General features: G+C 51.8%; 1 protein-coding gene across 1 annotated transcript in view; it reads right to left on the reverse strand.

Annotated features, from left to right (window-relative positions):
* WNT3A (Wnt family member 3A) overlaps positions 1 to 9,733 on the reverse strand; it is an 85,094-nt gene extending 75,361 nt beyond the window's left edge. The window contains exon 1 of the mRNA XM_038755942.1: positions 9,663 to 9,733. Coding sequence (XP_038611870.1) covers positions 9,663 to 9,733 — 71 coding nt within the window. The remainder of the gene's footprint in view (positions 1 to 9,662) is intronic.
* Positions 9,734 to 26,648: the final 16,915 nt, after the last annotated feature.

Here is a 26,648-nt window from a genome sequence, read left to right on the forward strand (position 1 = left end):
GAGAACAAAACCAAACATATTAACAAAATAAAATAAATAGAATAGATATGTACAAGTAAAATAAATAAATAAATAGAGTAATAAATCTGTACAAACATATATACATATATACAGGTGCTGTGGGGAAGGGAAGGCTTCTAGACTGTGAGCCCACTGTTGGGTAGGGACCGTCTCTATGTGTTGCCAGCTTGTGCTTCCCAAGCGCTTAGTACAGTGCTCTGCACACAGTAAGCGCTCAATAAATATGATTGATTGATTGATTGATTGGAAGGAGGTAAGGAGGGGGGGATGGAGAGGGGAGTTGGGGAGAGTGGAGTGGACGGCCCTGGTGGGCTAGACTCCACTGTGGGTCCCTGGGGGAGAGTCAGGGGGGTTGGACTGTCCTTGCTGGGACAGTGGGTAGGGGCCGTCTCTATATGTTGCCAACTTGTGCTTCCCAAGCGCTTAGTACAGTGCTCTGCACACAGTAAGTGCTCAATAAATACGATTGATTGATTGATAGTAAGCGCTCAATAAATACGTTTGAATGAATAAGGCAGCGTGGCTTGAGAAGCAGCTTGGCTCCATGGAAAGAGCCCGGGCTTTGGAGTCAGAAGTCATGGGTTCAAATCCCGGCTCCGCCACTTGTCAGCTGTGTGACTTTGGGCAGGTCACTACACTTTCTCTGTGCCTCAGTGACCTCATCTGTAAAATGGGGATGAAGACTGTGAACCCACCGTGGGACAACGTCATCACCTTGTAACCTCCCCAGAGCTTAGAACAGTGCTTTGCACATAGTAAGCGCTTAATAAATGCCATTATTATTATTATTATTATTATAAATACGATTGAATGAGTGAATTGGGGAGTTGGGGATGGAAAGCGGACAGTCAGGGGGGTGAGATGGTCCGTGCTGGGTCACTGGGGGGAGAGTCAGGGGATAATAATAACGATAATAATAAGAATAATGATGATGATGGAATTTGTTAAGCACTTACTATGTGTCAAGCATTCATTCATTCATTCAATCGTATTTATTGAGCACTTACTACGTGCAGAGCACTGTACTAAGCGCTTGGGAAGTACAAGTTGGCAACATATAGAGACGGTCCCTACCCAACAGCGGGCTCAGCGCTGGGGTAGCTACAAGGTAATCAGGTTGTACCACGTGGGGCTCACAGTCTTCATCCCCATTTTACAGATGAGGGAACTGAGGCCCAGAGAAGTCCAGTGACTTGCCCAGAGTCACACAGCTGGTCAGTGGCGGAGCCGGGATTAGAACCCACAACCTCTGACTCCCAAGCCTTTTCCACTATGCCACGCTGCTGAGAGGATGGAAAGGAGGGAATCAGGGGTGTTCAGTCCATCCTGGATCCATCCTGGATCGCTGGGGGACAGTCAGGGATGGAGAAGGGCACTTCTAGACTGTGAGCCCGCTGTTGGGTAGGGACCGTCTCTATACGTTGCCAACTTGGACTTCCCAAGCGCTCAGTACAGTGCTCCGCACACAGTAAGCGCTCAATAAATACGATTGAATGAAAAGGGGGAAAGACAGGGTGGGTCACGGGAGGAGTGTCAGGAACTGAGAGGGGTCAGAAGTATTAGACGATCCATCCCTAACCACGAGGGCACGTACCCGCGTGGAGCGGGTAAGCAGCGTGGCTTAGTGGCAAGAGCCCGGGCTTGGGACTCAGAGGTCATGGGTTCTAATCCCGGCTCCCCCACTTCTCAGCTACGTGACTTTGGGCAAGTCACTTCACTTCTCTGCGCCTCAGTTCCCTCATCTGGAAAATGGGGATGAAGACTGGGAGCCCCCCGTGGGACAACCTGGTCACCTTGTAACCTCCCCAGTGCTTAGAACAGTGCTTGGCACATAGTAAGTGCTTAACAAATACCATCGTGATTACCAGCGCTTAGAACAGTAACTCCCCCAGTGTTTAGAACAGTGCTTGACACATAGTAAGTGCTTACCAAATGCCATCATTATTACCAGTGATTAGAACAGTGCTTGGCACATAGTAAGCGCTTAACAAATGCCATTATTATTATTAATCCCCAATTTCCAGTTGAGGGAACTGAGGCCCAGGGAAGTTAAGTGGCTTGCCCAAAGTCACACAGCTGACAGTGGCAGAGCCGGGATTAGAACCCACGACCGCTGACTCCCACGCCCAGGCTTTTTCCACTAAGCCACGCTGCTTCTCAATGTGTATCCACTACAGTGATTGGCACATAATAAGCACTTAACGAATGCCATAATTATTACTATTAATAATAATAATAATAATAATAATAATAATAAGCAGCATGGCCTAGTGGATACAGCACGGACTTGGGACTCAGAAGGACCCGGGTTCTAATCCCGGCTCCGCCACGTCTGCTGTGTGACCTTGGGTGAGTGGCTACGCTTCTCTGGGCCTCAGCTCCATGAGCCCCACGCAGGTCATGGACAGGATCCAACCTCATTATCTCCTCTCTAACCCCAGCGCTTTGCACAGTGTCTGGCACGTAATGAGCCTTTAACATCTAGCCTGAAAAAAGGGAATTCAGGATCCCCCAATTCCCTTTCCTGGGGAATATGGGGGATCACAGTGGGGTCCGGTTGGGGAGGAGGGGCTGGACGGAGAGGGGCTGAAAGAAAAGGAAAAGTGGGAGCCCCCCGGGAACCTCCAAAACGCTTCCCTTGTCAGCTGTGTGACTTCGGGCAAGTCACTTCACTTCTCTGTGCCTCAGTTCCCTCATCTATAAAATGAGGATGAAGACTGTGAGCCCCGCTTGGGACAACCTGATCACCTTGTATCTCCCCCAGCGCTTAGAACAGTGCTTGGCACATAGTAAGAGCTTAACAAATACTATTATTATTATTATTATTATTCCTGGGACCAGGCTTCGGCCCGGCCTCCGAGCGACACCAACGGAAAGCAAGGAGACGATACATCGCGGATAATAATAATAATAATAATAATAATAATAATGGCACTTATTAAGCACTTACTACATGCAAAGCACTGTTCTAAGCTCTGGGGAGGTTACAAGGTGATCAGGTTGTCCCACGGGGGGCTCACAGTCTTCATCCCCATTTCCATTGGATGAATCGATACACTGGGGGAGAATGGATAATAATAATAATCTTGGTATTTGTTCATTCATTCTTTCAATCGTATTTATTGAGCGCTTACTGTGTGCAGAGCACTGTACTAAGCGCTTGGGAAGTCCAAGTTGGCAACATACAGAGACGGTCCCTACCCAACAGTGGGCTCCCAGTCTAGAAGACTGTGAAGATTTGTTAAGCGCTTACTATGTGTCAAGCACTGTTCTAATCGCTGGAGGTGGTGGGGGGATACAAGGTAGTCCGACGTGGGGCTCACACTGAATCCCCATTTTACAGATGAGGTAACTGAGGCTCAGGAAGTGAAGTGACTTTTTTTAATGGCATTTATTAAGTGCTTACTATGTGCCAAGTACTGGTCTAATCGCTGGAAGGGGGGGGGGGGGATACAAGGTAGTCCCACGTGGGGCTCACACTCAATCCCCATTTTACAGATGAGGTAACTGAGGCTCAGGAAGTGAAGTGACTTTTTTAATGGCATTTATTAAGCGCTCACTATGTGCAAAGCGCTGTTCTAAGCGCTGGGGAGTTTACAGTGCGCCCACAGCTGACACAGTCCCACAGCTGCCAAGTGGCGGAGGCGGGATTAGAACCCACGCCCTCTGACTCCCAAGCCCGGGCTCTTCCCACTGAGCCCCGCTGCCTCTCGAGTGGGGATGGATCGATATATTGGAGATGAATGGGATTGCCCCCCGGCCGCCCCTGGACCCGTCCTCCCGACGGCTGGCCCCTCCCTCGCGTAATTACGGTAAACCCTCCTCCCAATCAATCAATCAATCGTATTTATTGAGCGCTTACTGTGTGCAGAGCACTGTACTAAGCGCTTGGGAAGTCCAAGTTGGCAACATCTAGAGACGGGCCCTACCCACCAGTGGGCTCACAGTCTAGGAGGGGGAGACAGACAACAAAACATTCATTCATTCATTCAATCAATCGTATTTATTGAGCGCTTACTGTGGGCAGAGCACTGTACTAAGCGCTTGGGAAGTCCAAGTTGGCAACATCTAGAGACAGGCCCTACCCACCAGTGGGCTCACAGTTTAGAAGGGGGAGACAGAGAACAAAACCAAACATACTAACACAAGAAAATAAATAGAATCGATATGGGGAGGGGGGTAGATATCCGAGACGACAGAGGGGGTCGGGGGGTTGGGGGTCCTGGGTCCTCGACCCCCCACCCACCCCCCGTCTTTCCGGGGGGGACCATAGCGACTTTATTGCGGCCTTATCGCGCCTTTATCGCGACTTTGGCCCTCCCCCCCGCCGACGGCTGGACGGGAGTGTTGCCAACTTGGACTTCCCAAGCGCTTAGTCCAGTGCTCTGCACACAGTAAGCGCTCAATAAATACTATTCAATGAGTAGAAGCAGCGTGGCTCAGGGGAAAGAGCCCGGGCTTTGGAGTCAGAGGTCACGGGTTCAAATCCTGGCTCCACCGCTTGTCAGCTGCGTGACTTTGGGCAAGTCACTTCACTTCTCTGGGCCTCAGTTACCTCATCTGGAAAATGGGGATGAAGACCGTGAGCCCCCCGTGGGCCAACCTGATCACCATGTAACCTCCCCAGCGCTTAGAACAGTGCTTTGCACATAGTAAGCGCTTAATAAATGCCATCATTATTAGTAGTAGTAGTAGTAAGCACAATGTGACAAATACCAAATTAACAACAAATACGATTGAATGAATACAAATGCCATTATTATTAACAAATAATAACAAATGCCAACAAATACCATTATTATTATTACAAATACCATTAACAAATATGATGACGATTATGCTTGTAGGGACCATCTCTATACGTTGCCGACCTGTACTTCCCAAGCGCTTAGTACAGTGCTCTGCACCCAGTCAGCGCTCAATAAATACGATTGAATGAATAGTAAGCATAATGTGACAAATACCAAATTAAACTCTTTATTTATTTATTTCATTTGTACACATTTATTCTATTTAGTTAATATGTTTTGTTCTCTGTGTCCCCCTTCTAGACTGTGAGCCCACTGTTGGGTAGGGGTCGTCTCTAGATGTTGCCAACTTGGACTTCCCAAGCGCTTAGTACAGTGCTCTGCACACAGTAAGTGCTCAATAAATATGATTGATTGATTAGTACAGTGCTTTGGCCACAGTAAGCGCTCAATAAATACGATTGAATGAATGATTAAATGAATAAATACGCTTGAATGAATGAATGAACAACAAATACCATTGAATGAATACAATGAATACAATAGTCCAGTGCTCGGCACACAGTAAGTGCTCAAAAAATACGATTAATTGATTGATTAGTACAGTGCTCTGCACACAGTAAGCGCTCAATAAATACGATTGAATGAATGATTGAATGAATAAATACGATTGAATGAATGAATGAACCACAAATACCGTTGAATGAATACAATAGTCCAGCGCTCGGCACACAGTAAGCGCTCAATAAATACGATTGAATGAATGAATGAATGAATAAATACGATTGAATGAATGAATGAACCACAAATGCCATTGAATGAATACAGTAGTCCAGTGCTCGGCACACAGTAAGCGCTCAAAAAATACGATTGAATGAATGAATAAATGAATGAATGAATACGATTGAATGAATACAAGTGCCATTATTATTAACAAATAATATCAAATACCAACAAATGCCATTATTATTATTACAAGTACCATTATTATTATCAAAGAATAACAAATACCAACAAATGCCATTATTATTATTACAAGTACCATTATTATTATCAAAGAATAACAAATACCAACAAATGCCATTATTATTATTACTAACAAATAATAACAAATACCAACAAATGCCATTATTATTATTACAAATACCATTATTATTAACAAATAATAGCAAATACCAACAAATACCATTATTATTATTATAACAAATATCATTATTATGAACAAATAATAGCAAATACCAACAAATACCATTATTATTATGACAACTACCATTAACAAATAGCATTATTATAATTACACCAATTCCACACACACATACACACACCCACACCACGCCCCCCCCCCCCCACTCAGACCACCTCGAAACGCCCCCACCCACTCAACAAGTCAGACGTCGTGACTCGTGACACAAATCCTGTCGTTCTCCGGGACACAGGCCCACACCGCCACACAAACACACAACAATTTCTCACACTCTCCGCCCGCCACCACACTCTCCACTTTCCCTTTCACTCCCCACTTTTTCACACCCCGCCCCCCCCCCCCCAACAAACTACAGCTCCTGGCACATAGTAAGCGCTTAACAAATAGGAAGCAGAGGTCGTGGGTTCGAATCCCAGCTCCCCAAATCCACTTCTCTGGGCCTCAGTTCCCTCATCTGGAAAATGGGGATGAAGACTGGGAGCCCCACGGGGGACAACCTGATCACCTTGTATCCCCCCAGCGCTTAGAACAGTGCTTGGCACGTAGTAAGCGCTTAACAAATGCCATCATTCATTCGAGAGGCAGCGAGAGCCCGGGCTTGGGAGTCAGAGGTCGTGGGTTCTAATCCCGGCACCGCAGCTTGTCAGGTGGGTGACCTTGGGCAAGTCATTTAGCTTCTCTGGGCCTCAGTTCCCTCATCTGGAAAATGGGGGTGAAGACTGTGAGCCCCACGTGGGGCAACCTGTTAATCTTGTATCTTTGTATGTGCTTGGTACATAGTAAGCGCTTAACAACTTGTACTTCCCAAGCGCTTAGTCCAGTGCTCTGCACACAGTAAGCGCTCAATAAATACGATTGAATGAATGAATGAATGAACAAATCCCACCATTATTATTAGAACAGTGCTTTGCACATAGTAAGCGCTTAATAAATGCCATCATTATTACTGGAACAGTGCTTTGCACATAGTAAGCACTTAATAAATGCCATCATTATTATTGGAACAGTGCTTTGCACATAGTAAGCGCTTAATAAATGCCATCAGTATTATTGGAGCAGTGCTTTGCACATAGTAAGCGCTTAATAAATGCCATGATTCTTATTGGAACAGTGCTTTGCACATAGTAAGCACTTAATAAATCCATCATCATTATTAGAACAGTGCTTTGCACATAGTAAGCGCTTAATAAATGCCATGATTATTATTGGAACAGTGCTTTGCACATAGTAAGCGCTGAATAAATGCCATCATTATTACTGGAACAGTGCTTTGCACATAGTAAGCGCTGAATAAATGCCATCATTATTCCTGGAACAGTGCTTTGCACATAGTAAGCGCTTAATAAATGCCATCATTATTATTATTCATCCATTCAATCGTATTTATTGAGCGCTTCTCATCATCACCATCATCTTTATTATTAAGTACTATTTTGGTGATTATCATCTCGCTTTTGTCACCCATCACGCACTGGACTTTGACGCCCACACCTAACACACTCACAACACACACACACACACACACACAAACACACACTTTGTGACACAAACATCCCCCAAGCACACACACACACACGCCACATTTTGTGACACGCACACACACGCAGATCCCACAAGCACACACACGCTCCCGCGTGCCCCCACCCCCGCATCACCTGGTGGAGATTCTCCCTCCACCGTACTTATTGAGCGCTTACTGTGCAGGGCAGTGTACTGAGCGCTTCTCTGAGATCTGTCGGCCCTCCCGCCCCCCGCAGCCTGTCCCGGGACCGAGGGCGAGGCATTGATGGCCGGGCGGGATGGCATTTAATAATGATGGCATGTATTAAACGCTCACTACGTACAAAGCACTGTTCTAAGCGCTGGGGAGGTTACAAGGTGATCAGGTTGTCCCACGGAGGGGGCTCAATCTTCACCCCCATTTTCCAGATGAGGTCACTGAGGCCCAGAGAAGTGACTCGCCCAAAGCCACCCAGCTGCCAAGTGGCGGAGCCGGGATTTGAACCCACGACCTCGGATCCTCTTCCCACTGAGCCACGCTGCTTCTTCACCCCTCCACCCGCCCGATGAACCCCACGCTCCGCGACACGCTGTGCCGACCCCCGATGCCTCGATTTCCCCCGCCGCCCCCGAAACCAGGCGCCCCCGTTCCGATCCGCTGCAGCCAGCGGGGAAGGGGACAGACAGGTAACTTGTAGCCAAAGCAGGCGTCCAATCTACTCCCCCTCCCCCCCAAAAAACACAGAAATCCCGCGGGGGGAGGGGAAACCCCCACCGGCCCCCCTCCCTCGCCCCCCGACCCAAAATGAGAGCAATGCGGCGGGGGGCGGCGAGGAAGGGAAATAGAAGAGAATGGGCAGCTGACCCTCCCGTCCCCTCCCACGCCCCCCGAGGACACGGTCCCCCCCCCCCAAATTCCCTCCCCACCCCCCGAGTTCTCCCGGGGACACGATCCCCCTCCCCAATTAGTCCGGGGACACGACCCCCCCTCCCCATTTAGTCCGGGGACACGACCCCCCTCCCCAATTATTCAGGGGACACGACCCCCCTCACCATTTATTCAGGGGACACGACCCCCCTTCCCATTTATTCAGGGGACACGACCCCCCTTCCATTTATTCAAGGGACACGACCCCCCTCCCCATTTAGTCCGGGGACACGATCCCCCTCCCCAATTATTCAGGGGACACGACCCCCCCTCCCCGTTTATTCAAGGGACACGACCCCCCTCCCCATTTATTCAGGGGACACGATCCCCCTCCCTAATTATTCCGGGGACACCACCCCCCTCCCCAATTATTCAGGGGACACGATCCCCCTCCCCAACTATTCAGGGGACACGACCCCCCTCCCCAATTATTCAGGGCACACGATCCCCTTCCCCAATTATTCAGGGGACACGATCCCCTTCCCCAATTATTCAGGGGACACGATCCCCTTCCCCAATTATTCAGGGGACACGACACCCCCTCCCCAACTATTCAGGGGACACGACACCCCCTCCCCAACTATTCAGGGGACACGACCCCCCTCCCCAATTATTCAGGGGACACGATCCCCTTCCCCCATTATTCAGGGGACACGACCCCCCTCCCCAATAATTCAGGGGACACGATCCCCTTCCCCAATTATTCAGGGGACACGACCCCCCTCCGCAATTATTCAGGGGACACGATCCCTCTCCCCACTTATTCAGGGGACACGATCCCCCTCCCCAATTATTCTGAGGACACGACATCCCTCCCCATTTATTCAGGGGACACGACCCCCCCCCCCCCAGCTCTACCCTCCTGAATTTTCCCAGAGCCAAGACCCCCAATTTCCCACCCTAATTTATCCTATCCCCCTCCCCCATTTATCTCCTCTTTCCCCCCCTGATTTCTCCCCCCACCCAAGGCAGGTCCCCCCTAAATGCTCCTAGGGAAGCGACCCCCACCTCCCCAATTTTCCCGGACTCCCCCCCTTCCAGAATTCCCTCGGGAACAGGTCCTTTTTCCCAACTCCGCTTCCCGGGGCGCCCCCAAATTCCCCTTCCCCCCCCAAAAAAAATCACGATCCCCATCAGGGCGAGATCCCGCCCCTCGACCCCCGCTCTTGGGGGGGACCCAGGCCCAGGAGGGGAATTGGGGAGGGGTCCCGGGGGGGGGTTAGGGGGGCGGGGGGGGAAAGAGGGGGGGTCGTGTACTCACCACCAGATGGGATAACTAGCTATCGCCGGCTTCAGTCCGCAGAGCAGAAAGAAATATCCAAACGAAGCCATTTCCGAACCCCCCCCCCCCAGTAGCACCCCCTCCCCTCCCCCCCCAGGAGAAAAATGTGGGAAGTGTTTGGGCTTATTTTGGGAAAAAAAAGCACCCCTCCAAAAAAAATCCCAACCCCTCCCCCCCTAAAAAAAAACCCCAAACAACAACAAACAACAACAAAATCCTCTTTGGATCCAAGACAGGGAAAGTTGCAAAAAAGGCCAAGGCGAAATGCCCTGCAAAAAGCAACACACCCCCCAAAAAGCCAAAAAACAAAACCAACCTGTCCCTCGGGCGGGGGGCTGGGGGGAGGGGAGGGGGGAGCCCTGGTTTTCCCCGAGGGAATCGAGGAAAAGCGCTCCGATCCCGAAGGCGGAATCAGGCCCAGGTGGGCCAGAGGTCCCGTTCCCTCCCCACCCCCCCCCCAAAAAAGGGAAATAATCGGCAAAACCCGACGCGAAAAAAGGAAAAAAAGAGAATCCTCAAGTCGGGAGAGGGACGGGCGAGAGCGGAGATAGAAGGAGAGGTGGGGGGAAAAAAAATCTTTGGAAAAGCAACGTCTCGGAGGGAGCTTCGTCTGCAGGGATCCGACGAGGCCGAGGCGCGGGCGACTGAGGTGTCAATCCCGGAGGGCGTCCGGGCGGGAGAGGGAGCCGGCTAATTTGGCGTCGGGGGATGATAGCGTTTTAATAGTTCTTAGGGAGCCGGTGTCAGCTCCGACCCGGAGTCGGTGCGGCTTAGAGGGGGAAGGCGCTTTAAATAGAGCGATAGATCCCCTGCGGGTTTTCGTAGCTATAACAACCTACTTCGAGTTTCCCTCCTCGGGTCGAAGCTGCGAAAATGCAGAGCGGGAGATACGCGCAGAGACCCAGAGACGGGACGGAGAGACAGGCCGGTGGGGGGGGGGGGAGAGACAGGGAGGTGGAGAGACGGGCAGAGACGGGGAGACAAGGGGAGACGGACAGGGAGAGACAGGGAGGGGGAGAGACACAGGGGAGACAAGGGGAGACAGGGAGAGGGAGGGGGGCAGAGACAGGGAGACAGGGGAGACAAGGGGAGACAGAGAGGGAGAGACAGGGAGGGGCAGAGACGGGACGGAGTGGGGGAGAGACAGGGAGACAAGGGAGAGACGGGGAGAGACAGAGAGATGGAGAGGGGCAGAGACGGGACGGAGAGGGGGAGAGACAGGGAGACAGGGAGAGACAGAGAGATGGAGAGGGGCAGAGACGGGACGGAGAGGGGGAGAGACAGGGAGACAAGGGGAGACAGAGAGGGAGAGACAGAGAGATGGAGAGGGGCAGAGACGGGACGGAGAGGGGGAGAGACGGGGAGACAAGGGGAGACAGGGAGACAGAGAGGGAGAGGCAGGGAGAGACAGAGAGATGGAGAGAGGCAGAGACGGGACGGAGAGGCGGAGAGACGGGGAGACAAGGGGAGACGGAGAGGGAGAGACAGGGAGAGACAGGGAGATGGAGGGGGCAGAGACGGGACGGGGAGGGGCAGAGACGGGGAGACTAGGGGAGACAGGGAGACAGAGGGAGAGACAGGGAGAGACAGAGAGATGGAGGGGGCAGAGACGGGACGGAGAGGGGGAGAGACAGGGAGACAAGGGAAGACAGAGAGGGAGAGACAGAGAGATGGAGAGGGGCAGAGACGGAAAGGAGAGGGGGAGAGACAGGGAGAGAGGGAGAGACAGAGAGATGGAGAGGGGCAGAGACGGGACGGAGAGGGGGAGAGACAGGGAGAGAAGGGGAGACGGAGAGACAGGGAGGCAGAGAGGGAGAGACTGACAGAGAGACAGAGAGATGGAGAGGGGCAGAGACGGGACGGAAAGGGGGGAGACAAGGAGGAAGAGACAGAGACAGGGAGAGACAGAGACGGGACGGAGAGGGGGAGAGGCAGGGGAGACAAGGGGAGACAGAGAGGGAGAGACAGAGAGATGGAGAGGGGCAGAGACGGGACGGAAAGGGGGGAGACAGGGAGGGAGAGACAGAGAGACAGGGAGAGACAGAGACGGGACAGAGAGGGGGAGACAGGGAGACAGACGGGGGAGAGAGGGAGAGACGGGGAGGCGGAGGGAGACAGGGAGAGACAGAGAGGGAGAGACGGGGACGGGACAGAGAGACAGGGAGGGGGCAGAGACGGGACGGAGAGGGGAAGAGACGGAGGAGAGGCGGAGACAGGGAGACAGAGAGGGAGAGACAGAGAGAGGCGGAGGGGCAGAGACGGGACGGAGAGGGGGAGAGACGGGGAGAGAAGGGGAGGGGGAGACAGAGAGACTCAGAGGGGCAGAGACGGGACGGAGAGGGAGAGACAGAGAGACAGGGGAGAGAGGGATAGACGGGGGAGAGACGGAGAGACGCGGAGAGGGCAGAGACGGGACGGAGAGGGGGAGACAGAGAGACGGGGAAGAGAGGGAGAGACGCGGAGGGGCAAAGACGGGACAGAGAGGGAGAGACAAAGAGACAGAGAGACAGAGGGGGAGACGGCGAGACAGAGGGAGAGACGGAGAGAAGGGACAGAAAGGGAGAGACAGAGGGGGGAGACAGCGAGACGGAGGGGAGAGGGAGAGACAGAGACAGAGAGACGTGGAGGGGCAGAGACTGAGAGACGGGACAGAGAGACAGAGACAGAGAGACAGAGACTGCGGGACGCAGAGAGGCAGAGACTTAGAGACGGTGCAGAGAGACAGAGACAGATGCAGAGGAGCAGAGACGGAGAGGCTCAGAGACAGACAGAGACAGCGAGACGCGGGGAGGCAGAGACTTAGAGACAGTTCAGAGAGAGAGACAGAGAGATGCAGAGGGGCAGAGACAGAGTCAGAGACAGAGACAGCGAGACGCAGAGAGGCAGAGACTTAGAGACGGTTCAGAGAGACAGACAGATGCAGAGGGGCAAGAGGCGGCATTTAAATGGAGACACACGTCTCTTCTCCCAGAGATCTCCGGAGAATCGGGGACAGATTTAGAGACCGCGAGAAACCGAGATGCAGAGACCTCAGGGATGACAGCAAGACCCCTCTTCGAAGAGTCAGAGACACAGAAAATCAGAGACAGTGAGGGTCAGAGACCCAAGCCGGAGGAGAGACAGAGACGCCCCCAGGCCCCAGGGTTGGAGATCGAGAGACCGAGGGAACTGGTCGGGGAGAGACAGGGGCATCGAGAGTTAGAGACAACGAGAGGCAGAGTTGGAGGCGTCGAAAACGTAGTCGCCCAGGCAGAGACAGTCGGTCAGAGACGGAGAGAGACCCGGAGAGTGAAGAGGCAGAAAATTAACATCCGGAGCCTGAATTAGAGACAGACACAGATCCAGAGAGTTAAAGACAGTGAGTCACAGGGCCAGGATTAAAGGCAGAGAGGCGCAGAGATTCCCAGAGTTAGAGACAGCGAGGGTTAGAGACACAGAGACAGCGAGACGCTCAGAGACACCCCCTCCAAGAGCTGGAGACAGCGAGACAAGGGCCCTGGATTAAAGGGGGAGAGACACAGAGACACGGGGAGTTAGAGACGAGGGAGAGACAGTAACTCCCAGGGGCCTGGGGCGAGACAGAGACCGATAAGGGCCCAGAGACAGTCAGGAGGCAGGAGAGACGGGGGGGGAGGAGAGACAGAGACTGGAAAGGGCACAGAGACTGTCAGGAGGAAGGAGAGACAGAGGGAGGAGGGAGGAGAGACAGAGACTGAAAAGGGCCCAGAGACAGTCAGGAGGAAGGAGAGACAGAGGGAGGGGCAGGAGAGACAGAGACTGAAAAGGGCCCAGAGACAGTCAGGAGGAAGGAGAGACAGAGGAAGGGGGGGAGGAGAGACAGAGACTGAAAAGGGCCCAGAGACAGTCAGGGGGAAGGAGAGACAGAGGGAGAGGGAGGAGGAGAGACAGAGAGATGTCGCGGGGGCTAGCGGTGGGGGGTTGTCTCTCGGGGGTCTCTATCTCCCTACGTCTCTCGGTCTCTGTCCCTGCTTCAGTCTCTTTTCACTGGTTTTCGAGTCCAACGGGTCCAGACAGGGGGGGATCCATTGTTACCTGGGCGACGCCCCTTCCCCAGTTAACCCAGGAAGACCCGACCCCCAGGGAGGGGGAGCCCCCCTCCCCCTCTGACCCTAGCGCCCCCCTCCCCTCAACCTCCCGCAATTGTGGGAGGGGGTGGGCGGACTGAGGGTCCCGCTCCGGGCCGGATTTTCCCCTGGAAACATCTGGTTCCCGCCCCCTCCCCTATTTACCCCTCGGGGACCAGGGGAAAGGGAGAGACCCTCCCTCCTCGCCCCCCTCCCCCGGCCTCCCAGGACTGGCTTCTGGAGCCCTCCTCCCCCCTGCCGCCGCCCGGGATGGCCCAAGGGCAAGAGTGGGGGGTGGGAGGGGGGCGTGAGGGAGGCTGACTGCGCATGCGGCCCTCAGGGGGCACACACACACACACACACACACACACACACACACACACACACACACACACTCACACACATATGTGTGTGTGTGTGGGTGTGTGTGTGTGTGTGGGTGTGTGTTGTGGGTGTGCATGACTGCGTGGCAAGTGGCCCTCCATGGGCGTCGACGGGTGGGCACGTGGGTGGTTGGGCCTGTGACGATGATGATGGCATTTGTCGCTTACAAGGGGCGAAGCACTGTTCCAAGCGCTGCGGGGGGAGACGAGGTTGTCCCACGTGGGAAGCAGCCCGGCTCAGTGGACAGAGCCCGGGCTTGGGAGTCAGAGGTCATGGGTTCCAATCCCGGCTCTGCCTCTTGTCACCTGTGTGACTTTGGACAAGTCACTTCACTTCTCTGGGCCTCATCTGGAAAATGGGGATTAAGACTGTGAGCCTCAAGTGGGACAACCTGATCACCTTGTATCCTCCCCAGCGCTTAGAACAGTGCTTTGCACATAGTAAGCGCTTAACAAATGCGCTTAAAACAGAGAAGCAGCGTGGCTCAGTGGCAAGAGCCCGGGCTTTGGAGTCAGAGATCATGGGTTCGTATCCCAACTCCACCACATGTCTGCTGTGTGATCTTGGGCAAGTCACTTCACTTCTCTGGGCCTCAGTTACCTCATCTGTAAAATGGGGATTAAGACTGTGAGCCCCACATGGGACAACCTGATCACCCTGTATGCTCCCCAGCGCTTAGAACAGTGCTTTGCACATAGTAAGCGCTTAATAAGTGCCAATTAAAAAAAAATGCCATTATTATCTTTTAGACTGTGAGCCCACTGTTGGGTAGGGACTGTCTCTATATGTTGCCAATTTGTACTTCCCAAGCACTTAGTACAGTGCTCTGCACATAGTAAGCGCTCAATAAATACGATTGATGATGATCCCCATTTATCAGATGAGGGAACTGTCATCTGTTTAACATACAGATGAGGGAATTTGTTAAGCGTTCACTATGTGTAAAGCACTGTTCTAAGCGCTGGGGGGATATAAGGTGATCAGGTTGTCCCGGGTGGGGTTCACAGTCTTAATCCCCATTTGACAGATGAGGGAATTGAGGCCCAGAGAAGTGACGGGACTTGCCCAAAGGCACACAGCTGACAAGTGGCAGAGCGGGATTGGAACCCATGACCTCTGGCTCCCAAGCCTGTGCTCTTTCCATTGATCCACACTGCTGTGGGTGCCTGGCCTCAGCCACTGTTCATTCCGAGGCCGTGGACCATCCCTCTCGCCCCTTGGAGGAGCAAATAATAACAAAATAATCATCATCATGCTATTTGTTGAGCGCTTACTAGGTGCCAGGCACTGTACTAAGTGCCGGGGTGGAGACAAAGCAAATCGGGTTGGCTACAGACTATACTGTCAGACTAGGCAGACTAGACTTTTAGACTGTGAGCCCATTATTGAGTAGGGACCATCTCTCTATGTTGCCGAATTGTACTTTCCAAGCGCTTAGTACAGTGCTCTGCACACAGTAAGAGCTCAATAAATATGATTGATTGAATGAATGAATAAATACAGTCCCTGTCCCATGTAGGACGTGTCCTGTGTCTCGATCCCCATTTGACAGAGGAGGGAACTGAGATACAGAAGTCAACCGTCTCTATATGTTGCCAACTTGTCCTTCCCAAGCGCTTAGTACGGTGCTCTGCACACAGTAAGCGCTCAATAAGCATGATTGAATGAAGGAATGAAGTGACTTGCCGAAGGTCCCACAACAGGCCAGGGGCGGAGCGAATAATCGTGAGGATAAGAATGATAATCGTAATATTGGGGGTATTGGCTCAATGGAAAGAACTCGGGTTTGGGAGTCAGAGGTCATGGGTTCTCATCCCGGCTCCGCCACCTGTCTGCTGTGTGACTTTGGGCGAGTCACTTCACTTCTCTGGGCCTCAGTTCCCTCATCTGTCAAATGGGGATTAAGATTGTGAGCCCCCCGTGGGACAACCTGATCACCTTGTATCCCCCCCCCGCCCAGGGCTTAGAACAGTGCTTTGCACATAGCAAGTGCTTAAATGATGGTATTTGTTAAGCGCTTACTAAATGCAAAGCACTGTTCTAAGCACTTAACAAATGCCATCATCATTATTATTATTATTATTAATTCAGCGCTCAATATCTGTGCCAAGCTCTTCTCCAGGCCTTGCTCCTTTCTTGCCTCTCCCTCGCACCTCTGGTCACTCTCCCCCAATCCCTGCACCTCCGCTGCATTTCCTGTGCCTCTCCTGCAGCTCCTGTGCCTCTCTTGCAGTTCCTGCTCCTGTTCCGCAGGTCCCGCACTTCTTCCCCAGCTCCGCTCCTCTCCCACAACCTCTACTTCCCTCCCATAGTCCTTGCACTTCTCCCGCAGCTCCTGTGCATCTCCTGCAGCTCCTGCCTCCTTCCCACAGCTCCTGCCTCCTTCCCGCAGTCCTTGCATCTCACAGCTCCTGCAGCTCTGTGCCTCTTCTTCAGTTCTTACCCGCTTTCTCTTCATTTTTCCTGCAGCTCCTGCCCCCTTCTGCAGGTCTTAGAGAAGCAGCGTGGCTTAGTGGAAAGAGCCCGGGCTTGGGGGTCACGGGTTGTGGGTTCTAATCCCGGCTCCGCCACTTATCAGCTGTGTGACTTTGGATGAGTCACTTCACTCCTCTGGGCCTCAGTTCCCTCATCTGTAAAATGGGGATGAAGATTGTGAGCCCCACGTGGGACCACCTGATGACCTCGTATCTCCCCCAGCGCTTAGAACATGCTTGGCACATAGTAAGCGCTTAACAAATACCATCATCATTATTATTATTATTCTTGCACCTTCTCAGCATTTTTTCCTACAGCTCCTGCATCTCTCCCACCCTCCCTGCATCTCTCCTGCAGCTCCAGGGCCTCACTGGCAGCCCCCGATTCCCTTCCCTGCAGCGGGAAGTCTTTGGGAAGTCTGGGCCCGGCAGACGAGGGCAGAGGCAAGGGCGACGCCTTGGCACTCCTGAAAGCGGGTCGGAGGAGTGGGTTTGGTGGGAGAGGTGATCTGGGGAGAGTGGTCCAGTTCCTGCTGCAGAATCCCCTTCCCCTCTTCCAATCCCACCATTCTGGGTGGCTTTGGAAAGGGAAGTTGGGCTGTGGGACAATGGGACGATCTTCCAATCCCACCGTCCTGAAGCCTGGGCGGCCTTGGAAAGGGAAGTTGGGCTGTGGGACAATGGGACGGGATGCCAAAGATGAGGGGGAAGAGGGAGAGGGCTCCAGGGAGAGAAAATCATCTCGAGGGCTTTCCTCCCCCTCCCCCTTCCCCCTTCCCCCTCCTTCTCCTGCTCTCTCGGTGAAAATCTTCCCCAATTACAGCATTACTGGAAAGAACTGAGGCTTTGAGGGGCTTGGGGAGGGGATTTCTCTCTCTTTTCAACCAAAATGGCCCCTCTCCCAAGTTCAAGGCTCTAAGATCAGATTCCCCGGGGAGAGGGGGGAGGCGGTGGTAGGGGAGAGGAGAGAGAAGAAGGCTGAGTAGGGCCGGGTGGAGGGGGGGAGATGTCTCTGTACCCTGCTGATCCGGCTATCTCTGGCGACCCGCACCTTTGATGTCCCCAGCTCATCCCCGGGACCCCCTCAGATCAGCCTCCCCACCGCCGTGACCCTTCCCCAGATCAGTTCCCCCCCCCAACACATCCAGTCTAGACAGCTAGAAAGGGCTCCGAATGAAGGGCCGGAACTTATTTCTTGCTCCTGTTTCTGAATTATTTTCCCCAACGCATACACACTTGTCTGCAGTTGCCCAATTCAGCCCCCAGCCTCCTCCCTCCCTGTTTCTGGAGAATAGGAATCAATGTTGATCTCGAAAGGGGGAGTTAAAATGTGCTCATCCATCTGTCTGTCTGTCCTTCCATCTCCTGCCTTGGGCTGCGGATTCCTCTAGGGCAGAGAGAGTGAGGTCTTCCTTGTGTACTGAGCTCTTGGGAAAGCACAACACTTAATAGACACAATTCCTGCCCAATTCCGGCTTACTGTATGCAGAGCACTGTACTGAGTGCTAGGGAAGGGACACTAGGGTCCTCAGACCCGATCCCTGCCCTGCTTGGAACAGTGCTCTGCTTGGGAGAAGCAGCGTGGCTCAGGAGAAAAGAGCCCGGGCTTTGGGGTCGGAGGTCATGGTTTCAAATCCCGGCTCTGCCAATTAATAATAATAATAATAATAATAGCATTTATTAAGCGCTTACTATGTGCAAAGCACTGTTCTAAGCGCTGGAGAGGTTACAAGTTGATCAGGTTGTCCCACCTGGGGCTCACAGTCTTAGCCCCCATTTTCCAGATGAGGGAACTGAGGCACGGAGAAGTTAAGTGACTTGCCCAAAGTCACACAGCTGACAATTGGTGGAGCCGGGATTTGAACCCATGGCCTCTGACTCCAAAGCCCATGCTCTTTCCACGGAGCCACGCTGCTTCTCATTTGTCAGCTGTGTGACTTTGGGCAAGTCGCTTCACTTCTCTGCGCCTCAGTTACTTTGTCTTTAAACTGGGGATTAAGACTGTGGGCCCCCCGTGGGACAAACTGATCTGGAACTTAGAACAGTGGTTTGCACATAGTAAGCGCTTAATAAATGCCATCATTATTATTATACAGTAAGCGCTATACAGTAAGCGCTCAGTAAATGCGACTGAATGAATGAATGCCCCGGAGGAGCTGATAATCCAGCAGCATTTAAGTGGGATGGGCATCTCCTCCCCACCTTCTCCCCCACCACCCCGTGATTGGGCTATAACAATAACTGTGGTATTTGGTAAGCGCTTACTATGTGCCAGACACTGTTCTAAGCGCCGGGGTAGATACAAGCTAACCGGGTTGTCCCCCAGTGGGCCCCCAGTCTTCATCCCCATTTTCCAAATGAGGGAACTGAGGCCCGGAGAAGTGAAGTGATTTGCCCAAGGTCCCACAGCAGACAAGTGGCAGTGCCGGGATTAGAACCCACGACCTTCTGGCTCTCAGGTAGGGGACCAGACATCTAGGGAGACGGCAGAGGAGGTGGAAGTTTCAGGGCCTGGCTCGAGGGGTGGAGGCAGGGGGATGGTTTGTTTGACCTCTCGGGTGTCCCTCTCACCCCGAGGAGTCTGTGACTTCACAGGGAATCAATCAATCAATCGTATTTATTGAGCGCTTACTATGTGCAGAGCACTGTACTAAGCGCTTGGGAAGTACAAATTGGCAACATATAGAGACAGTCCCTACCCAACAGTGGGCTCACGGTCTAAAAGGGGGAGACAGAGAATAAAACCAAACATACTAACAAAATAAAATAAATAGGATAGATATGTACAAGTAAAATAAATAAATAAATAAATAAATAGAGTAATAAATATGTACAAACATATATACAGGGCCAGATCTAAATTTCCCTGCCAAGATGGATTTCTCTCGCCATTCTGACTGAAAGGGCGAGATTCCCAGGGGGACACGGGGGTACCCACGGTGACTCTGCCAGGAAGTCCAGATCGGGGCCCCGGGTGAGGCCCCGGTTAGGAAAGGAGCTTGCCCACAGCTGAACTCGATCCACAGGGCACAGAACTGGGAGCCAGGAGACCTGGGTTCTAATCCCAGCTCTCCCCCTGGCCTGCTGGGTGACCTCGGGAGAGTCACTTAACCCCTCTGTCCCTCTGTTTCCTCTGTATAACGGGGATAAAATACCCGCTGTCTTTCTCCGGGACCGCGTGCCCCATGTGGGAGGAGGGACTGGGTTTGCTCGGATTCTCTCAAATTGATCCCAACATAGCGAGAACTTAATCGATACCATTATAGTTTGGGATGGGTAACCGCTGGAGCGTCCTGAGGAGCCGGGAAATACGGACGAGGCACCGAAGTGTGGGCCGGAGTGGGGAGAGACAGGAGGCAGGGAGGCCGGCGGGGAGGCTGCAGCGCGGCTCAATGGAAACAGCCCGGGCTTGGGAGTTGGAGGTCATGGGTTCATTCATTCATTCATTCAATTGTATTTATTGAGCGCTTACTGTGTGCAGAGCACTGTACTAAGCGCTTGGGAAGTCCAAGTTGGCAACATATAGGGACGGTCCCTACCCAACAGTGGGCTCACAGTCTAGAAGGGGGAGAGAGAGACAGAGACAGAGAACAAAACATATTAAGAAAACATATTAACAGAATAAAATAAATAGAATAAATATGTACAAGTAAAATAAATAAAGTAATAAATACGTACAAACATATATCCATATATACAGGTGCTGTGGGGAAGGGAAGGAGGTAAGGCGGGAGGGATGGAGAGGGGGATGAGGGGGAGAGGAAGGAGGGGGCTCAGTCTGGGAAGGTTCAAATCCCGGCTCCACCAATTATCAGCAAGTCACTTCTCTGGACCTCAGTGACCTCATCTGTAAGATGGGGATGAAGGCTGTGAGCCCCACGTGGGACAGCCTGATCACCTTGTATCCTCCCCAGTGCTTAGAACAGTGCTTTGCACGTAGTAAGCGCTTAACAAATGCCATTATTATTATTATTATTATCATTATTATTATTATTATGCAGGAATCAGGTGGGAGAGGATAACCGCTCCCATCAGGGTGGTAGCAGTTCGGATGGAGAAGAAAGGGCGGATTTTAGCGATGTCCCGAAGGTTGAGCCGACAGGATTCGGGGACATCAACTATGTGGGTTGAATGAGAGAGGGTTAGAGGATAATTCTCGTGAAACAGGAAGGTGGTGGCATTGTCTACAGTGCCTCAGCCCCACCGCACTTATGTCCGCAGCCAAAATGTATTCATTTCTATTCATATCTATCTCCCCCTCCAGACTGTAATAATAATAATAATAATAATGGCATTTGTTAAGCGCTTACTATGTGCACTGTTCTAAGCACTGAGGGGGATACAAGGTGATCAGGTTGTCCCACGTGGGGCTCACAGTCTTAATCCCCATTTTCCAGATGAGGGAACTGAGGCTCAGAGAAGTTGAGTTGCCCAAGGTCGCACAACAGACATGTGGCAGAGGCGGATTCGAACCCATGACCTCTGACTCCAAAGCCCGGGCTCTTCGCACTGAGCCACGTTGCTTCTGTAAGCTCGTTGTGGGCCGGGAACTAACTCAGTTTTATTGTGTTCTCCCAAGGGTTTGCTACAACGCTCTGCACACAGTAAACACTGGATTAGCACCGTGGATAAATGGATTATTTTTAATTTTGTGAAGAGGAAACTCTCCTCCATCCATGGGGTACTGGAAACCCTTTTGGACTTCCTGGCAGAGTCACCGTGGATACCCCCTGTGCCTCCCCGGAATCACATTGAGCCAGCTGACTAGATCACAACCAGAAGCTGCACATTCTGGGCCCCAAGACACTAGATTTTTTGGGGGGGGGATCTCAGTTACCCAGGTAATTTGACAATATAGAGCCCTAGCCCCCGATTAATAATAATAATGATGGTATTTGTTAAGCACTTACTACATGCAAAGCACTGTTCTAAGCTCCGGGGAGGTTACAAGGCGATCAAGTTGTCCTGGAGGGGGGCTCACAGTTTTAATCCCCATTTTACAGACGAGGTAACTGAGGCCCAGAGAAGTTAAGTGACTTGCCCAAAGTCACCCAGCTGACAGTTGGCGGAGCCGGGATTTGAACCCATGACCTCTGACTCCAAAGCCTGGGCTCTTTCCACTGAGCCACGCTGCTTCTCTAGCAAATCCAAATCCATCTCTTCCCTTTTCTGACTGTTAAAGCCAGCTCTCTAAGCCTCAGTTTCCCCCCAGCTGGAGGGCCATTGGGAGGTCACACCGGGGCCTGCCTCGGCCCTCTCTGCCTCAGTTTCCCCTGGCTGGAGGGCCATCCGGAGGTCACACTGGGGTCAACCTGTGCCTCCTCTGCCTCAGTTTCCCCCAGTTGGAAGTCACACTGGGGTCTGCCTGTGCCCCCCTCTGCCTCAGTTTCCCCAGGCTGGAGGGCCAGTGGGTGGTCACTCTGGAGACTGCCTCTGCCCCGTCTGTCCACTCTGCCTCACTTTCCCCCAGCTGGAGGTCACACTGGGGCCTGCCTCTGCCCCCCTACTTCAGTTTCCCCCAGCTGGAGGTCCCACCAGGGCCTGCCTATGCCCCCCTCTGCCTCTGTTTCCCCTGCCAGAGGGCCGCGGGCACAAAGTGGCGGCCCGAGAGATCCCATGACTCGGCCGTCCCCACAGGCTGCGACTTAAGGATGAAGAAAGGAGGCCAGTCAGGGTGACGCAGAAGGGAGAGGGAGAAGCACAGCACCTGTATATATATATTTGTACGTATTTATTACTCTATTTATTTATTTTACTTGTACATATCTATTCTATTTATTTTATTTTGTTAATATGTTTGGTTTTGTTCTCTGTCTCCCCCTTCTAGACTGTGAGCCCACTGTTGGGTAGGGACCGTCTCTATACGTTGCCAACTTGTACTTCCCAAGCACTTAGTACAGTGCTCTGCACACAGTAAGCGCTCAATAAATACAATTGATTGATTGATTGATGATTGATTGAGAAGAGGAAAGGGGGGCTTAGTCAGGGAAGGCCTCTCGGAGGAGGTGGGCCTTCAATAAGGCCTTGAAGGCGGGGGAGAGTCATTGTCGGTCGGATGCGAGGAGGGAGGGTATTCCGGGCCTGAGGCGGGATGGGGGTGAGAGGTCATTGATGAGAGGATAGCTGTATTGGGCGCCTGCTGTGCCTGGAGTGCTGTACTGGCTACTTCCCGCTTCTAGAGTGCTGTCTTAGACTCCTCCTGGGTGCCCAGTGCTGTACCGAGTGCCTGCTGCATGCACAGCTCTGGGCTAGACAACTGCCATCTGCAAATAATGATAATCATAGTAATGATGGTATTTATTAAGCGCTTACTATGTGCAAAGCACCGTTCTAAGCGCTGGGGAGGTTTCAAGGTGATTAGGTTGTCCCACGGGGGGTCTCACAGTCTTCATCCCCATTTTACAGATGAGGGAACTGAGGTACAGAGAAGTGAAGTGACTCGCCCAAAGTCACCCAGCTGACAGTTGGCGGAGCCGGGATTTGAACTCATGACCTCTGACTCCAAAGCCCGGGCTCTTTCCACTGAGTCAAGCTGCTTCTCTAAGAACTGTACTGGGCATCTGGAGCCCTTGCTGTGTCCGGAGCAGTGTACTGAGCGCTTAGGGACAAGGAAGCTACCATCTCCACCTCCAGTAGCTTCCGGTCCAGTGAGGAAGCCAAGTAGACGCACGAATGATCCGAGGATTCCCTCTAGACTGTAAGCTCCTCGTGGGCAGGGACTGTGTCTACCAACTCTGCTGTACTGTCCTCTCCCAAGTGCTCAGTACAGTGCTCTGCGTGCGATAAAGCGCAGCAGCATGGCCAAGTGGCAAGAGCCCAGGCTTGGAAATCAGAGGTCTTGGGTTCTAATCCCGGCCCCGCTGCTCGTCTGCTGTGGGACTTTGGGCAAGTCACTTCACTTCTCTGGGCCTCAGTTTCCTCATCTGTAAAATGGGGATGAAGACTGTGAACCCCACGTGGGACTACCTGATTACCTTGTAGCTACCCCAGTGCTTAGAACAGTGCTTGGCTCATAGTAAGCATTTAACAAATACCATCATTATTATTATTCTCTGTGCCTCAGTTACCTCATCTGTAAAGTGGGGATTAAGGCTGTGAGCCCCACAAGGGGCACGGATTGTGTCCAACCTGATTACCTCGTGTCTACCCCAGGGCTTTAAACAGTGCCTGGCGCATAGTAAGTGCTAAACAAATACCAACGTTATTCTTAATATTATTAAATAGACTGTAAACTCCTTGAGACCAGGGATCCTGTTTATCTCTGTCTGGCCCCAGTATAGTGCTTTGCATCCAATAGTCAGAGATCATGGGTTCAAATCCCGACTCCACCAATTGTCAGCTGTGTGACTTTGGGCGAGTCACTTAACTTCTCTGCGCCTCAGTTCCCTCATCTGTAAAATGGGGATTAAGACTGTGAGCCCCACGGGGGACAACCTGATCACCTTGTAACCTCCCCAACGCTTAGAACAGTGCTTTGCACATAGTAAGCGCTTAATAAATGCCATCATTGTTATTATTATTAGTAGTAGTAACTCTCTTTCACTCTCCAAAGTGCTCAGTACAATGCTCTGCACACAATGGACTGTAAACTCCTTGAGGGCCAGGATCCTGTCTATTAAGCCTCTTTTACTCTTCCAAGTGCTCAGTACAGCGCTTAGAACAGTGCTCAGCGCTTAGAACAGTGCTCTGCACATAGTGAGCGCTTAACAAATACCATTATTATTATTATTATTATTATTATTATTATTATTACAGTGCCCTGCGCACACTAAGCCCTCAGTAAACACCCCCCTGGAGCCAGGGAAATACACTGAAGAAATACAGCTTCGGGCCTTCCTTTCTTTGGAGCGTCCCCCTCCCCCCAAAACCTCCCCTACTGAACATTTTATGGTCTGAGAGCCTGTGAGGGGGACTTGTCTTTGAAATACAAACAAATGCCGCCTCCCCTCACCTCAATCCAATTAGAATGTCCTTAATTAACACCTTTCCGGAGAAAGGTAACTTCCTGAGCCTCTTGGATGGGCAGTTACTCACCTGCCTGGAGGTGGGAGTTGGGGGGCTGGGGGGTTTGGGCCGGCTGACCTCTGAGTCCTCTTTGAGGTCCAGGGATAACCCAGCTGATCTCTCATTTATTCATTTATTCCTTCATTCCATCGTATTTATTGAGCACCGGCTGACCTCTGAGTCCTCTTTGAGGTCCAGGGATAACCCAGCTGGTCTCTCGTTCATTCATTTATTCCTTCATTCCTTCATTCCATCGTATTTATTGAGCACCGGCTGACCTCTGAGTCTTCTTTGAGGTCCAGGGATAACCCAACTGGTCTCTCATTCATTCATTTATTCCTTCATTCCTTCATTCCATCGTATTGATTGAGCGCCGACTGACCTCAGAGTCCTCTTTGAGGTCCAGGGATAACCCAACTGGTCTCTCATTCATTCATTTATTCCTTCATTCCTTCATTCCATCGTATTTATTGAGCGCCGGCTGACCTCAGAGTCCTCTTTGAGGTCCAGGGATAACCCAACTGGTCTCTCGTTCATTCATTTATTCCTTCATTCCATCATATTTATTGAGCGCCGTCTGACCTCAGAGTCCTCTTTGAGGTCCAGGGATAACCCAACTGGTCTCTCATTCATTCATTTATTCCTTCATTCCATCGATTTATTGAGCACCGACTGACCTCAGAGTCCTCTTTGAGGCCCAGGGATAACCCAACTGGTCTCTCGTTCATTCATTTATTCCTTCATTCCTTCATTCCATCGTATTTATTGAGCGCTGGCTGACCTCAGAGTCCTCTTTGAGGTCCAGGGATAACCCAGCTGGTCTCTCATTCGTTCATTTATTCCTTCATTCCTTCATTCCATCGTATTTATTGAGCACCGGCTGACCTCAGAGTCCTCTTTGAGGTCCAGGGATAACCCAGCTGGTCTCTCTTTCATTCATTTATTCCTTCATTACATCGTATTTATTGAGCACTTACTGTGTGCAGAGCACTGGACTAAGCACAAATCGGCAACAGATAGAGACGGTCCCTACCCAACGACGGGCTCACAGTCTAGAAGGGGGAGACAGACAACAAAACAAAAATTGTAATAATAATCGTCATAATTGAGACATTTGTTAAGCGCTTATTATGTGCCAGGCACTGTAATAGGCGCTGGGGTGGATCCAAGCAAATCGGGTTGAATGCAATCCCACGAGGGGCTCCCAGTTTTGAAAGTCATTCATTCAATCGTATTTACTGAGCATGTGCAGAGCACTGCGCTAAGCACTTGGGAGAGGACAAGAGAACAACAAACAGACACATCCCCTTCCCGCGACAAGCTTCTCCACCACGGAGTTTTCAGGGGACCTCTTTTAATTCATTTATTCATTCAATCGTATTTATCGAGCGCTTACCGTGTGCAGGACACTGGACTAAGCGCTTGGGAGAGGACGATACAACAATAAGCAGACACATTCCCCGCCCACAGTGAGTTTATGGCCTAGAGGAAGTTTGGGGAATGGGAAGTTTAGGGGACGGGATGGAGCGAAAGGGCGTAAAATCTGGAGTATCGAGCTGGGAGTAGTTTTCCCAAACTCCTGTGCCAAACTTTTTCATCGGTCACGGAGCCAGGCTGTCCAGGACTGGAGATGTGGCCTAGTTGATAAGAGCCCGGGATTGGGAGTCAAAAGGCCCTGGGTTCTAATCCCCGCACCACCACTTGTCTGCTGAGTGACCTTGGGTGAGTCACTTCACTTCTCTGGGCCTCATCTGGAAAATGGGGATTAGACAGTGAGCTCCCCATGGGACAGGGACCGTGTCCAGCACGATTATCTTGTATCTACCCCAGTGTTTAGTGCAAGGACCGGAATAAGCGCTTAACAAATACTGTTAAAAAAAACCCAACAACACAGTACCACAACTATTAGAGAAGCAGCGTGGCTCAGTGGGAAAGGGCCCGGGCTTTGGATTCAGTGGTCATGGTTTCAAATCCCAGCTCCACCACTTGTCAGCTGTGTGACTTTGGGCAAGTCACTT

This window comes from Tachyglossus aculeatus, chromosome 13, assembly GCF_015852505.1.
Source record: "Tachyglossus aculeatus isolate mTacAcu1 chromosome 13, mTacAcu1.pri, whole genome shotgun sequence".
NCBI lineage: Eukaryota > Metazoa > Chordata > Mammalia > Monotremata > Tachyglossidae > Tachyglossus > Tachyglossus aculeatus.